Source organism: Anas platyrhynchos, chromosome 5, assembly GCF_047663525.1.
Source record: "Anas platyrhynchos isolate ZD024472 breed Pekin duck chromosome 5, IASCAAS_PekinDuck_T2T, whole genome shotgun sequence".
Taxonomy (NCBI): domain Eukaryota; kingdom Metazoa; phylum Chordata; class Aves; order Anseriformes; family Anatidae; genus Anas; species Anas platyrhynchos.
The window spans coordinates 44,946,719-44,961,643 of record NC_092591.1 but is presented as its reverse complement, the minus strand read 5'-3'; the positions used below and the strand labels follow the sequence as shown (position 1 = coordinate 44,961,643).

At 37.5% G+C, this 14,925-nt stretch overlaps 1 protein-coding gene across 8 annotated transcripts in view; it reads right to left on the bottom strand.

Moving 5' to 3' along the window:
• AKAP6 (A-kinase anchoring protein 6) overlaps positions 1-14,925 on the bottom strand; it is a 281,531-nt gene that overhangs the window by 23,808 nt on the left and 242,798 nt on the right. For all 8 annotated transcript variants that reach the window (XM_038179113.2, XM_038179114.2, XM_038179115.2 and 5 more), the window contains one exon: positions 5,648-5,863. In XM_038179113.2, coding sequence (XP_038035041.2) covers positions 5,648-5,863 — 216 coding nt within the window. The remainder of the gene's footprint in view (positions 1-5,647; positions 5,864-14,925) is intronic.

Below are 14,925 nucleotides of genomic sequence, written 5' to 3'. Positions count from 1 at the left end.
GTAGCTCAGAACAAGTGTCAGGCCATGGATTGAAAAAATATTGAAGTAGTGAATTAAATATAGAGAACTGAGAGGGGGACTTCAGTTAGCACCATGCCTAGCATTATTTAAAACTGTTTTCTTTTGCAGAAAAGATCAGAAAAACAGATGAATAGAGTAAAGGGATAAAGATACCTGATCAGAAGCAATATAGTATTTTTAAACAATTTGTTTTTCAAAGTAAATTATAAATAATGAAACCAAGAGGATGCTGATAAAAATACTAAGCAGGGATTTACACAAGCTTTTTACTTCCTAAGAAACAAACACCCAAGAAACAAACTTGTGGTAAAAATTGAGTTGCTTTTTTTTTTTTTTTATTAAAGTGAGCTGTCTCACCATTGCAGATTTTCCCAAGTCCTTACAACTCTAATTAAAATGTGGTAATTGGTTATGTTACCTCAATTACCATGATGCATGGACATTGATGCAAAGCGACACCAATTGAATCCCTCGGGTGTTATACCCCAAGGCCATCCCATTTATTGTGGCCTTATTATTTTCAATTATGTGGCTGGATGTACAGCATACTTTCCAGCCAATACAGATGGATTTTTTGCTGGACATACAATGTAGTGTGCAGGATGACTTCGGTGAAAAAGAAAAAATTTAAAAGTTTCATGGAGCATAGTGGTAGACTAAATCATGAAAGACATGACTATTTCAAATACTTTCTGGATGATGTGAGAATTACAGCACCTCTATCCAAATTATCTTAGCTCAAAATCTCCATTTTAAAAGCGTGATTAATACTGTTCCTTCAATAATTGGCCCTCTCTGTTGCATTAGAAAATAGATTGTCTGCTCCGTAAAACAGATACCTTTCTCGTTCAGTGAATAAGCAGTCTGGAGAAAAAAAGCAGTTTCTCTAGTCACCAAAAAGGTAGGAATTCAATTGCAACTTCAGAAATAAAATCCATTAGAAAACACATTCTTGTCTCTATGTGAGCCATAGTTGTACATCAGTTACATGAACTCCAGTATCAATAAAACAGTCCCAGGAAAGTGAATACCAATAGTCACCTCGTTGTGAATTCTTACATAGAGACATATCTGACCTGGACAGGACATCAAACTGTGAACATCTGTGGCTGGTGGAAAAATTCACTGAGGCTAGATGCATAACTGAAACTGGGTATATTGTTGGCTGAGCAAATAATCAACAAAATTGCATAAAACAGCTTACATATTCCCACTTTGACTTAGCTGTTGTAAACTCATGGGCATGACCGTGACTGAGTCTGTCTCAAATCCTTTTTTTTAACTGTTCCGTGTTCTTTCATGTAGACTAGACCCTCTAAAGGAAAGTGCATAGAGAGTTAAAGCTTCTCCAGCTGTTGAGCAGGAATTTTAGATGGCAGTTTTGGGTTTAGTTGACTAAAGATTGTTGCTATTGCTGTTGCAATTGCCAGACAGACTCCTTTTTCTTTTAAGATGATTGCCAGCAGGGTCTTGTTAGGCAAACTGAAAGTCATCTGTGTAATTCTGAAGCTAAAATTTAGTGACAGATAACATTATACCAGCAAACTATGGAATGATAAATCAGGGGGAAAAGAATTTACCACAAAAAAACAGATGGGGGAGATAAAAACCTCTTTTGCTAAAACAGATTAGGACTGCTTCCAGTAAAAGACAAGTGTCTACTGTTTTTTAAAAGTAATCTTTCTTTTTTTTTTTTCACTATATGAATACCTCATTCTTTTTAGCAAGATTAACCTACTGAATCTAACCACATTTCATCCTTCTGGGGTGATTCTTATTGATAATTTCAGCTTTTAAACATAACTTTAGGCTATTTAGAAGGACATCTTTTACCAGACTATAGGTGGTTTAGTACATGTTAATCTCTTGTTATTTATAAATTTATGGTGCCTGCTCTTACAAAGGTTGAGGAAAATTAAACACTGTTGAAAAACATCAATGAAGACAAGGTATTCAAAAGAAATTTAAACCCTTTTATGGTTAGTTCCAGCATACATTTGCAATGATATAAGTAGTTCAGATAAGTGACTGGGGACGGAAACAGGACAAAGGAAGATCCCAGTACACAAATTAAGAACAGAGTAGAAGATGCAAGTGACTCCTGCACTTCTGTAATGCAATAAAATAATTTGGGCTATCTTATTTACTGTCAGCGAGTCAGATGCCGTAAATGAGTCAGATGCCATCAGGGTATAAAAACATCTCATTTGTTTTCATAAATTACAGTACTTTGTGGGCAACCACAAATAAAGACTTGTTACCAAGGGATACTGTTTATGTGCCAAGACTGGCACACCATCAAATACAGAGAGATAGGGAAGCAGAAGAAACAGTCCTGGTACCTACCCAAGAAATGACTACACAGGAACTGAGTGAAAAGGAGGGCTAGAACAAGCCAACTCTGGCCAGGGAAGACAAAGAAACCTGAATCCTGTAGTGGCTTGGGCATCCTTAAATGTTGAGAATACAGATAGTTTTGTCAACATGAGAAATTTGTAGATCCTGACACACTTCAAAGAATCATGTTATTAAATATAAGCCTAGAATGAGAGGTTCCAAAACAAAACAACCCACACTGAAAATTAAATGAGCATCATGATAGCTCTTAATGGCATCCATTTCTGAGCAGAAAGAACACTACACCCCCTGTACAGTGAAAGACAACTCAGACCAGCAAATAATTCCAGACTCCCTCAGGCAAAGTGGGAACAAAGCGGCATGCACCTTGTGAAGTTCCAAGCACTGGGACATCAAGCAAACTGCAGTACTTGAACACTATGCCTCAACTCCCGATCGATTGCGTCCCACACAGAAACACAAGACTACACTCCTGCTGTAAGAGCAGCACCAAGCTCTAATTAGCACATAACAGCTTATTTATAGTAACGACAGCTACAAAAAGCAGACTGCTTCCACAAGGCAGGTGCTCATATGCAAAAGGAGATAGTAGGGTTTCACTACAGGAACTTGGACCTCTGTTCAGCCCTCTCTAAGCTATCTCACAATTGCAATTTGTTTCTGCCCTAAGTTCAGTAGAACAGATATATTTACTGCAATGAAATTATAGGCTTTGTAGATTAAAAAAGTAATTCATCACCTCTGTGTACCTTACCTTTCAGAAAAATATAGCAGAAACCCAGTCCCATCTCTCTTGGACAGTCAGTTATAGACCTAACACAGAATAATCCTTTAGCAACCAAAATTCAGAATTTTAAGAACTATTTTTCAGTTTGGTTGTTGCAATATTGTACATACTTGCTCTTGAAGCTCCAGAATTCAACTAGTTTTTCTACTGCTTGAATGCTGTCTTTCTGTCACTGATGAGATGGCATTTGTCTTCTTTTATTTCTTGACTTTCTACTCATTGAAATGTGAATGTATTGTTTAAAACTCCTACCTCCAATTTCTATTCAGCTTCATTCTGGCTCCTCACTAATTCTGTTTCTTCCTTTCATTTCACTGAAATTTCTCTAACATTTTCTCATGACCTTTATTTTACCAGCTTCTGTTTTACTTTTGACTCTGGCTGATCAGATTCTCAACAGGTTACTGCTTTGGATTTCTTTGCTTCCTACATTCTTCTTCTACTTCCTCTGTGTTTCTTTGCTTGTCCTTCTTCCTTAGCCTTCTGCTTTTTACTGGACTCCAACAAGCCTTTCTCCTTACCTACTTCTCTTTCTCCTTTTTAGATAATAATATACACTCACATACCTGTAGTTCTCATCTCTGAACAGAGGGTTCAGGTAAACTCTGGTACATCTAACCCTACTCTTCTGCCTTTCTGTTAAATAACTTCTCCTTAGTGGCCATTAACATAAACTAAGCACAGTCAAAATTGAATCCTTGCTCTCTCCTTCTCAAACTCCTCTTTTCTTCATGCTCTGTCAGTATCACCATCCTTCCTCTTAGTCTGGTAATCTGGATCAGCTGTGACATCTACACCTCTCTCTCACTAGCTCTATGAAGTGAGAGAATCATTACTCTTAGCATCATTAAGATTTGACATTTTTCCACTGGTCATACAGTTGATATCTTTTTTTCCAATAGCTTCCTTTGAGGTCAATACTTCCCTCTTCACACATACATGTCTACAGAAAGGCTGAAAAAAATATATTTGGTTTTCTCCATACCCTTGTACAATCACATGCATCTTCATCAGCTTTTTACACTTCTTCCAATCAGATCAAATTTTTAAGGGTTTAACTAACTCTCCTCAATTACCCATACTTAGATTATCAGCTGACTACTTTCATGCTCATAACACCAGCCTTGCCACTCCGTCTGTTTTTCAATGACGTCTTGCTTCTCAGCTCCCTCATACATGCCGCTTTTGACTTGTCCTGAAAGATAATTTAAACCCTGCTTCTCCCTCAAGGCACATTTCTACCTTGCTACCTAAAACAAATCAGTTAATAAACCAAACAGACAGAGGAGCACTCCTGCTTTATATCATCTGATAAAGGTATGTAGACAGCAGATTATTATTACCTTCAACACTTCACTTCTCTACAGCATCTTCCTCACTGACTCACTATTTCTTGGCTGGTTTAGACTGATAGTATTTTCATTCGAGAGCTGCCAGTTTTTCTAAACACTGTATTGTATATTTTAATATTACACTAACACAAACAAACAACTCCAAGAGAAATACAGCTTCTGTTATTTCTTTAAAGGAACTTTAACAAAAAGAAGTCAAAAGTAATATTTCCCTACTTAGTGTTAGTCAGAAATAGTGTTAGACAATTGTCAGGAAGTATGTGTCAAGTATTTTTTTTCTTTTATTTGTTTGATATAAACCTAAAAAAATATGTAAGCTTGTCACTTGTCACAAATCTCATCAAGGCTCTTCAGTATATGCATTACATAGGGTTATTACTGCTGTCAATGTGGCTCCGGTATACAGACTTCAGCATTATGACAGAACCACAGAACATGCTGAGCCAATTCATCCATTACAGCCAATGGTGTTACAGTAGGGATTACTTTGTCCCCCCTATGGTTTATTGTTTAAATGTAGATACTGCATTGTAGTATAGTTTATGCTGTAAAAAAAATGTCTAATTTATGCCATTAATGGATGGTTTAAGCAGAGTGCTATTTTGCCTCTTAGGAATCATTTCCATGAGATAAAAGCAAATTAATGCATTTTACTTATATTCAAATAATACAGATTTATATATTAATCACATACTCCTGGCATTCTATGTGAAATACACATCTACTGCTGGGATACTAATTAAAACCAGCCTTACTTACACAGAAAATACTTTTTCTGAAATATATTTACAATCAATGAAATATGTCTCTGTGCCCAATTCTGTTAGGTACTGAGAAACTTGGCTTACACTGATTGTTTTCATTACTCAACATGATCAGATATGATGAGATTAAATATCCAGCAAACAGAATATGCATATTGTGAATTTATCTTCTTAATCTGTGGTGTCCATACAATACAAGGTTTTGTGAAAAAGTAAAAAGCTTCACTTGTTGCCAGTAGAGACTGGGAATAGCATCTTCAGACAGAAGAAAACAGTCTGAGATGAACTTGCTTGCCTAACACTGAAAAATGTCTCTGGTGAAAAATGAAATTATATGAGATATTTTTAACGTAAACATCACTCACCGAGTCTTTTTCCAATCTCTTCTGTAGCCTTGTTTGCCACTGGACAGCTTGCATGACAATGGCTTCCCACCTCCTCTCAAGGTTTACAATTATCAACTGCATGGACTGGTGATCTGCATTTAGGTTGCAGGTCTCCTGGTCATCCAGGAGGTGCTGGCATAATCGCAGCACTGAGGCTACCCCACGACGTCTCTGTTTGATCTCACAGCATAGGGACTGCAGGACAGACAGATGATAGATGTCAGTGTGGAATACTTTGCAAGTGAAAACATGAAGCATTATCTCATATCGAATGGTGCTAATAGTTTTTTCAGCTCTTCCATAAATTCCCATACTTAGTGCCACAGCTGAGTGTTTTATTTTCAGATAAACACAATCTTAATTGCATAGAAGGAGTAAAGCTACTTTCAGTCTTCAAACAAATGCCATACATAGCTAACTGTCTCAATAATGTTGAAAGTGTTATGGTGTACACTGGTTTATTCTTCCTTTTTTTCCATTCAGTTGGGACACACCTGAAACAAGTTACCTTGACAGTAATCAACTTCAGAAATACTTCAGAAAAAAAAAAATGAAAAAAATCAGTATTAATGCAATGAGAATATATATATATACTACATATATATAGTGTGTGTATACACACATATACTTCTCAGAAAACAAAACAAAACAAAACAAAAAAAAGCAATAGAAGTCATGGCTCATATGCGCCCTGTCAGAGGAGAAACCTTAAGAAAGGAGAGTAGAGAGGTCACTATAAAATTCTTTACATATGTTTTTTGCTATCATAAAATATTTCCAGGGTATTTCTATATTCAAGTAAATTTAGGAACACTATGATAACTGTATCCCTCTCAAATATGGGTTATTCATTGCATTTATTTCATCATACAGACTCCAGTGCCACAAAGAATGCATTCTGATGTGAACTGCATGATGGGAGACAATCACTAAGCCCTAATATTGCTGAATATTGATGGGAGCCAGGATATGCTGGTTATATGCCAGAAACCTAAATAACTACACTGAGAGTCTCATTGAATAGCAATATAAATAATGCATCTTACATGCCAAAGCTAGAGATCTACCACCCGGAAGCAGTAATGGCATGGGGTGCTTCTGAGCACAGTTTCATATACAAACACAATTACACATTATAGTCACTCAATATCAAACCGGGATTTGACTCATAATGTGTTTTTATAATAATATCTACAAAGCCAGGGTACACAAGGCACAAATACTTCTGAGGATGACTACTTCAGACCATCTTCCAAGACCCTATAATTTTATAGCATTGCATGGCTCAAGTATACAACTATTGTTGGAGGCCTGTGCTACTCCTGAATTTAATGGGACTATGCTCCACACATGGGAGCTTTCCAGATAATTTAAATTGTAACTTGCCAACATCTGGTTCCCTCTGTGGGATACCACAGATGAAAGTGCATGACCCTATGAGAAAATCTCAACTACCATCTTTTCTGAAGACAGGGTATTTGCCTTTAAACTTCCAGTTAATCATAAGAAGCAATAAATAAATAAATAAATAAATAGAAATTTAAAAAGCAACCAGAGCTCTCAAAGCTGTTCAAAACTGTTTACTGGTAAGCAGTCAAGACATGTCCTCCTGAATTTTACTAGGAAAACAATAACAGTATATAGCATGTGAATTTAAGTTCCAAATTTTCATAACACTTATATGTTAAAAATTGGAAGGTCTACTTAGAAATATTGTACATCTACAGAATATTTTGCTTCTGGAAGTGTGTATTTGATCAATAGCATTAAGCTACAAGCAAAACAGTGGTATACACATCTAAAAATATATATCCTTTCTTTGCCTACGGGTAGTGTACAAGTGATTTTTTTATTCAAAGCCTTCAAGAGAAATGATGATTAAACCCACAAACATAGCTGAATTACTAATCTACTTTTACTGGCACAATTGGGCCATTCTAACAGTTAACAGATTGCTTATTAATCAACAAGGGTAAACAAGACAATGCAATCTCATTTAAGGCAGAAGTTTTAATGCCTAAAAGTATTTGTGTTCAAAATGTTAATCCTGATAAGGCTTCATTAGAAGACGTCTTAAAATGATTAAGTACATTTCATTGTAAAGTACACTGAGTAGTAGTATATCAGCAGGTGGACATTTCATACAGATGTTCCACTTACTGATATAATGCATTCTATAGCAATGTAAATTACCCTAACTCCGTAATAGCTGGAATTCTATTACTTCTATAATGAGAGAACTCTGTACCTTTAATATTTCTGAATTTTAAATAAGGTGAATGACAAATTCCCAAACCACTATTTATGGCAAAATATGACCAGGAATTTTATTATTCAATTTATACCAGAGCTGCATTTTCACTTACATTTCCTGAACTTGCCCTTATTTATTTTCCTAGAGTTCATTACTAGCTTCCTACACAGTTCTTTATGTAACCACCATGCCTGACACATTTCCCTTCTGATTCTGTTCATTAGCCTAACATCACATCAGAAGAAAAAAAAAAAGAATGGGGGGGAAGCCCTGACAAAAGATAAACTCATGGTTCTTACTTTATACTGTATATCAGCTAAGAAATTCAGTTTTATGGAAGTGATGGTAAGATACATACTGATGGCAATCAAGTTTATATAGATATGCATTAACTTCATGGAAGTCAACACAGAATCTGGCCCCATATCATTAACTTACCTTGATCACTAACTTACCTTGATCAATCTGATTATGTCATCCCTTAAAAATATTGTTCATTTTTGATACAATACCATATGATGAAGTAAGAAGTATTTAACTCATAAGCTATTATATGGGAATTTAAGTGAGGCCTTTACATTGTGTTAGCACACAGAGCTACAGGATCTGAGTCATTTTTAATTTACATCAATTTTACACCAGTCTAATAACAGTAGCTTTACTGAAGCTATTTCTGATTTACATGGCTGTGACAGTACAATTAGGCCTATGGCACTTTTGTTTCAATTTTATTATGTGATATTATGGTTAATATTAAACAGGAGAAGAATTAAGTGCTTGTATATAACAGCGTGTTGAAAGAGTTGGCTATAGCAACAATACTTTAAAAGCCAGAGAATTTAATCATGTTAAGACATCTTTAAACCCTATATAATGACAGTAGCAATAATGAATCTAAGCAGTATTATGGTCTGATATACAATGTCCTAAAGGGACACAATAATTTTCTGTATCCTATGTCATGACACCTCACAGTGTTGTATATCCATCCATGATCTGCTGTTGTTAAAATGGCATGCTTGTATAAAAAACAGTCAATAGGGAAATTGTACATCCAAAGTATGTTTCCAGGACCACAGTTACATTACTTATTTGCAAGGTACATCATTCTGCATCACGAATTAACAGCTATAATTCATGATAAATTAAAAAAAAAAAAAAAAAAAAGCATAGAAAGAAAAAAAAAATCTGACAGATTACACAGAGCATCTCTACCATAGAAGCTTTAGCTGCATGACTACAGCTGCTGTGGTAAGCGATTGGGTACTTGACAGTTCAGAAAATTATGAAATGATCTAACAGTAGACTGTGGAGTATCATTTAGGCTCCTGTGTGTGCAAAAGTTTTGCTGGAATACAGACTAAGAGATGAGGTACATTCAACTGTGGCTCCTCACGCTATCATGCATCTGTTGAGCTGTACTAGCTGTAAATACAATCCAAACCATTGCAAATGTGGGAGAAACACATTAACTTGTATCATTTGCAGTGAGACTTAAATTAACATATACAACTTTGTTTGCTGCAGGCTGAGCGTACACAGTAACTGCAGCTGCCATGTATGAACTTGACTTTGTGTCTGAGTCCTTTGCTTTGCAACAGATACCCTGGTAACACTGAGGTGTTATTCATTATAACGTTATTGCAAGTCATGTTTTCCCATCCTGAGGATTCCTATCTCTGCTGCTAAAATCTTGGGAGATTTTTCTTCCCTCTGACTATTTTCAGTGCTTTGAAGTTATCACCCGCATAGCTAAAAAGGGCTAGCTGAAACTACTTTCACAGCTTGTTAATACCATGCCTTAAATCATGTGGAAAAGCCCCTGCCGAGTCAAATGACATCAAACACTCCTTCCAAGCCATGGGCTAACAGCACTATCTGTAGGGATGGAAGTACCATGATTCGGCCACAAGGTGTTCTGTATGACTCTGAAGGACAAGGTGTGACCAGAAACATTTATGCAGTTTTAAGCAATGCCAGAGGATGTAGGAGGCATAGAATGGTGGGAAGCTGGGGAATATTAGAGTCCTCCAAGCCTCAATCTGCAGCCTTCCTGCAGTGCATCAGTGCCTGAGGTGCAAAGCACCACCCCTTCCACATGAATGAAGGACATGGTTTGGAAATAGGCTTTCTTCTTACACTACATGGTAGATGACTTGGCCACCAAACCACTTTCATCAAGGTTCTTGAGCAGATGTTTAATATTGGTTGTTTAATAACACTAAGGTTCTCAGTGAACTCAGTGGGACTTGTACCTAAATACAGTTTAAGAATTTGAAATTAGTTTAGTTAATTTAAACCTGCATAATCCACATATAATTATCACATAACATGTTTAGATATGATTTTCATAGTACCATTTGTTACATATTGTTTGTGGAAATCATTTTTAAGTGATCTGAATTTCTTTCAACCATTTCTGTCTTTCTTGCTTTTGCTCTACACTGAGGGATATATGAGGTCCATGCAGGAAAGGCTTTGAAACAACGTTGGAAGATGATGCATGTTAACCTACATGGAATAATTTTCCATTAATTTTGTACATTCAAGTTCAGAAGAAATGCCAATGTATATTGAGACTGATGTTATTCCTAGCTTTCTGTTGTGTTTCTACATATGGGGAATACCTAATGTGTTTAGGAAAATGAAAGAAGCTCCACTGCAGATAAATCTGGAATGATCCACTCTAAGAGGAAGTTTCTGTCTAACCTTGGTCTCTTAAAGGCTTACTCTTTCTCCTTGCTACAGGACATAAGTTTGTGTGAAAGGGAATGATATCCCTCCTATTGCATCTGTTGTCACCTAATGGAAGATGATAGGAAGATGAAATGATTGATCTGTTGTTCAGCAATTATATACAGAAATAAAAGGCAAAATCTGAGAAAGGAAACTGCCCTTCTCAGTATAACAATCAAACAACTCTTAAAAGACGGAATTTGCATCTTTGTATCTGATTTTTGGCTAGCACAGTGCTTTGGTTTTCAACATAAAACTTTAAGAATCATGATTAACATCACTAATACATAATAAAAGGGGAAAACAAGAAAAAATATGCTTGCAAATACTTGGCAAAATTTAGTTTTTAGCTTTTTCTGTAAAACAGCAATGCCTGTAGGACATTCCCTTGTTAGGGGTGATGCATATGTGTATTTCAAATTTCACTCTTACAAGACATTTGGTGAAATAAAACTCTTTGTTACTGAATGAAAAACAGTAACTCCAAAAAACGTTATTAATAAGAAAGTAATTCCTCAAAAATGCCAAAAGACAAAGATAGGAAGTGAATGATGACTTGCCATCTTTCAGAAAAATACTGCCAAACCTGGGTGCTTTTGCTGACTTCAAGGTTAAAAGAAAATGTCACCTAATATTGGAACTCTACTCAGTTGCAGACTGTGGGACTTAATCTATACTGAAGCTAAATATTCTATAAGTATGCAGTGAAGTGCAAAAAGCAGCAATTGAAAAATGACATGATTAAATGGCACAACATGCAATCATTTGCTCTCAATTATATCAATGTATCTTCTTCATTTCAAGGAGTCAGGCAGAAATATTGTTTTTTAAATGCCTCTATTAAATTGGGCACCAATAATAAAATAGATGAGAGTCCTAATAAGCTCATTTACGTAACATACATCACACACCACAAAACTATTCTCTCCAAACGGGTTTGTTCATAGATTTGTCTCCTGGTTGTCACCAGTCTTGGCTATATTAAAAGATTTTAAAGGCACAAGGCTTACAGACCATTCAGTGGAAAACCTTTGTACTTAACCCTTGAGACATCTTTAATGCTAATTATGGAAAAAGTATTGATATAATATCTTTGCTGTCACATTTTATTATGATGATGGTGACAACAGAATCTAGGACTGACACTTCAGAAATATCACCTAATTGCAAGTCAGAAATACAGAATGACAGTTTAAAGTAGACTATGACTTCTTTCAAAACAGTGAACTGTTTCTTTTTATTTCAAAGCCCTGTTTTTAATATCATTACAACCACTAAATTGCTACACCGATCATTTCTCTCTGCTTTGCAGTGTTACATTATCTCTCTTCCAAGTCTGAGTACAGTTCACCATATTCCTTGTGAACTGTGTATATTCCAACACACTTGAAAATGGCTATGATCATAGAATCATAGAATCATAGAATATCCTGAGTTGGAAGGGACCCTTAAGGATCATCAAGTCCAACTCTTGACACCGCACAGGTCTACCCAAGTTCAGACCATGTGACTAAGTGCACAGTCCAATCTCTTCTTAAATTCAGTCAGGCTCGGTGCAGTGACCACTTCCCTGGGGAGCCTGTTCCAGTGTGCAACCACCCTCTCTGTGAAGAACCCTTTCCTGATGTCCAGCCTAAACTTCCCCTGCCTCAGCTTAACTCCATTCCCGCGGGTCCTGTCGCTGGTGTTAATGGAGAAAAGGTCTCCTGCCTCTCGACACCCCCTTACGAGGAAGTTGTAGACTGCGATGAGGTCTCCCCTCAGCCTCCTCTTCTCCAGGCTGAACAGGCCCAGTGCCCTCAGCCGTTCCTCGTACGTCTTCCCCTCCAGGCCTTTCACCATCTTCGTAGCCCTCCTCTGGACACTCTCCAACAGTTTCATGTCCTTTTTATACTGTGGTGCCCAGAACTGCACACAGTACTCGAGGTGAGGCCGCACCAGCGCAGAGTAGAGCGGGACAATCACCTCCCTCGACCTACTAGCGATGCCGTGCTTGATGCACCCCAGGACACGGTTGGCCCTCCTGGCTGCCAGGGCACACTGCCGGCTCATATTCAACTTGTTGTCTACCACGACCCCCAGATCCCTCTCTTCTAGGCTGCTCTCCAGCGTCTCATCGCCCAGTCTGTACGTGCAGCCAGGGTTTCCCCGTCCCAGGTGCAGGACCCGGCACTTGCTCTTATTGAACTTCATGCGGTTGGCGATCGCCCAGCTCTCCAACCTATCCAGATCCCTCTGCAAGGCCTTTCCACCCTCATTCGAGTCCACAACTCCTCCAAGTTTGGTGTCATCAGCAAACTTGCTCAAAATGCCTTCTATTCCTACATCCAGATCGTTTATAAAAATATTGAAAAGTACCGGCCCTAAAATGGAGCCTTGAGGGACCCCACTGGTGACCGCCCGCCAGCCTGACGCAGCCCCATTCACCATAACCCTTTGGGCCCTGCCCGTTAGCCAATTGCTCACCCATCGTATGATGTTTTTATTTAGCTGTATGCTGGACATTTTGTCCAGTAGGATCCTATGGGAAACCGTGTCAAAAGCCTTGCTGAAGTCCAAAAAAATCACATCAGCTGGTTTCCCTTGGTCCACCATACGGGTGATCTTATCATAAAAGGAAATCAGGTTAGTTAGGCAGGACCTACCCTTCACAAACCCATGCTGGCTGGGACCAATGACTGCTTTGTCCCCCAGGTGCGCCTCAATACGTTCGAGAACCATCTTCTCCATGATTTTACCAGGCACTGACGTGAGACTGACAGGCCTGTAATTGCTAGGGTCTTCTTTCTGACCCTTCTTGAAAATCGGCACAACATTTGCCAGCTTCCAGTCTACCGGGACCTCTCCAGACTCCCAGGATCGTTGAAAAATAATTGAGAGAGGTTCCGCGATGACGTCCGCCAGCTCCTTCAGCACCCGGGGATGAATCCCATCCGGACCCATGGACTTGTAGGGATCCAGGCGGAGTAGCAGATCCCGCACACGTTCAGGGTCGGTCGGGAGTTTGTCATCCCCACCGTCCCGGTCCTGCAGCTCGGGGCACCCTGGGTCCCGAAGCCCATCATCGGCATTGAAGACAGAGGCAAAGAAGGCGTTAAGCGTCTCTGCTTTGCCTATGTCATCGTCTGTGAGAAGACCTTCCCTGTCAAGGAGCGGCCCTACGTATTCTTTAGTTCTCCTTTTTCCATTCACATATCTAAAAAAACCCTTTTTATTTTCTCTCACAGACACAGCCAGCTTCAACTCTAGGTGTGCTTTAGCCACACGAATTTTCTTCCTACATTTTTATGATCTAAAAAACTATTTCAGTCTTACAGTGACTTCAAGAATCTACACCAGAGCTTGTATTCTATGTATGATCTAGTACTTAATAGATTTGGGTTAATTCTTAATTCATTCATTTAACTATCTTTAAAATAGTACAAGGGAATTTTTATTTATTTGTAATCAATAATGCAAATAAACATATTAATTAGGTAAATATAATTATTTTAAATACAATATTTATTTTTTTAAATAGCCTTCTACGAGTACCTGTGTTGTTTTTTTCCATTTTTCTTCACAAGTACAGTAAATGCATCAAAGAAAAAACAAACAAACAACAAAAAAACCTAACAATCCAGAATAAATGCTTCTGGTCTTAGTCCATAAAAGCTGCTATTATATCTATACAGCAGTCTTTAATTTCTTTGTTATATTCCTTGTGCTTGTTTCAAAATATTTGTTTGTAAGAATATTGTTGAATGGTCTGATATTTAGCTCATATTCCCATGTAACTAGTAATACGTAATATACTTCTCTTCATAAATTAAAAACACTATTAAAATTCCAGACATATAAAACAATATGAAGATTAAGTTACTATAAAAGAAACTATAATAGCTTACAGATTGCTTGTATCATTACTAAAGAGCTGGTATCTATTACAGTGTCTCTCTGGAATAAAGAATGCACTTTTGGCAATAATCTGTTAAAAAAGTGCCCATTATTGTAAAGATGCTCCTATCTTAGCTCTAAACTAGCATGCAATTACAGGAAGGTAACTTTTAAAAATAAAAGAAAAACAGTTTTGGATGTAAATGTATTTTTCTTATTGAAATACAGCATACAGTTTCCAAGCCTTATTTTTTTGTGTTTGAGATAGGGGATTAATTAGATTCATTTCCACAACTATTTTAGAGCTACTTACTACCTATGGCAAAGTTGGGGTTAACTTAGTTCCAGGGGATAAGCCAAGTCATTCAGACAGAGAAGCCAGACATGATGG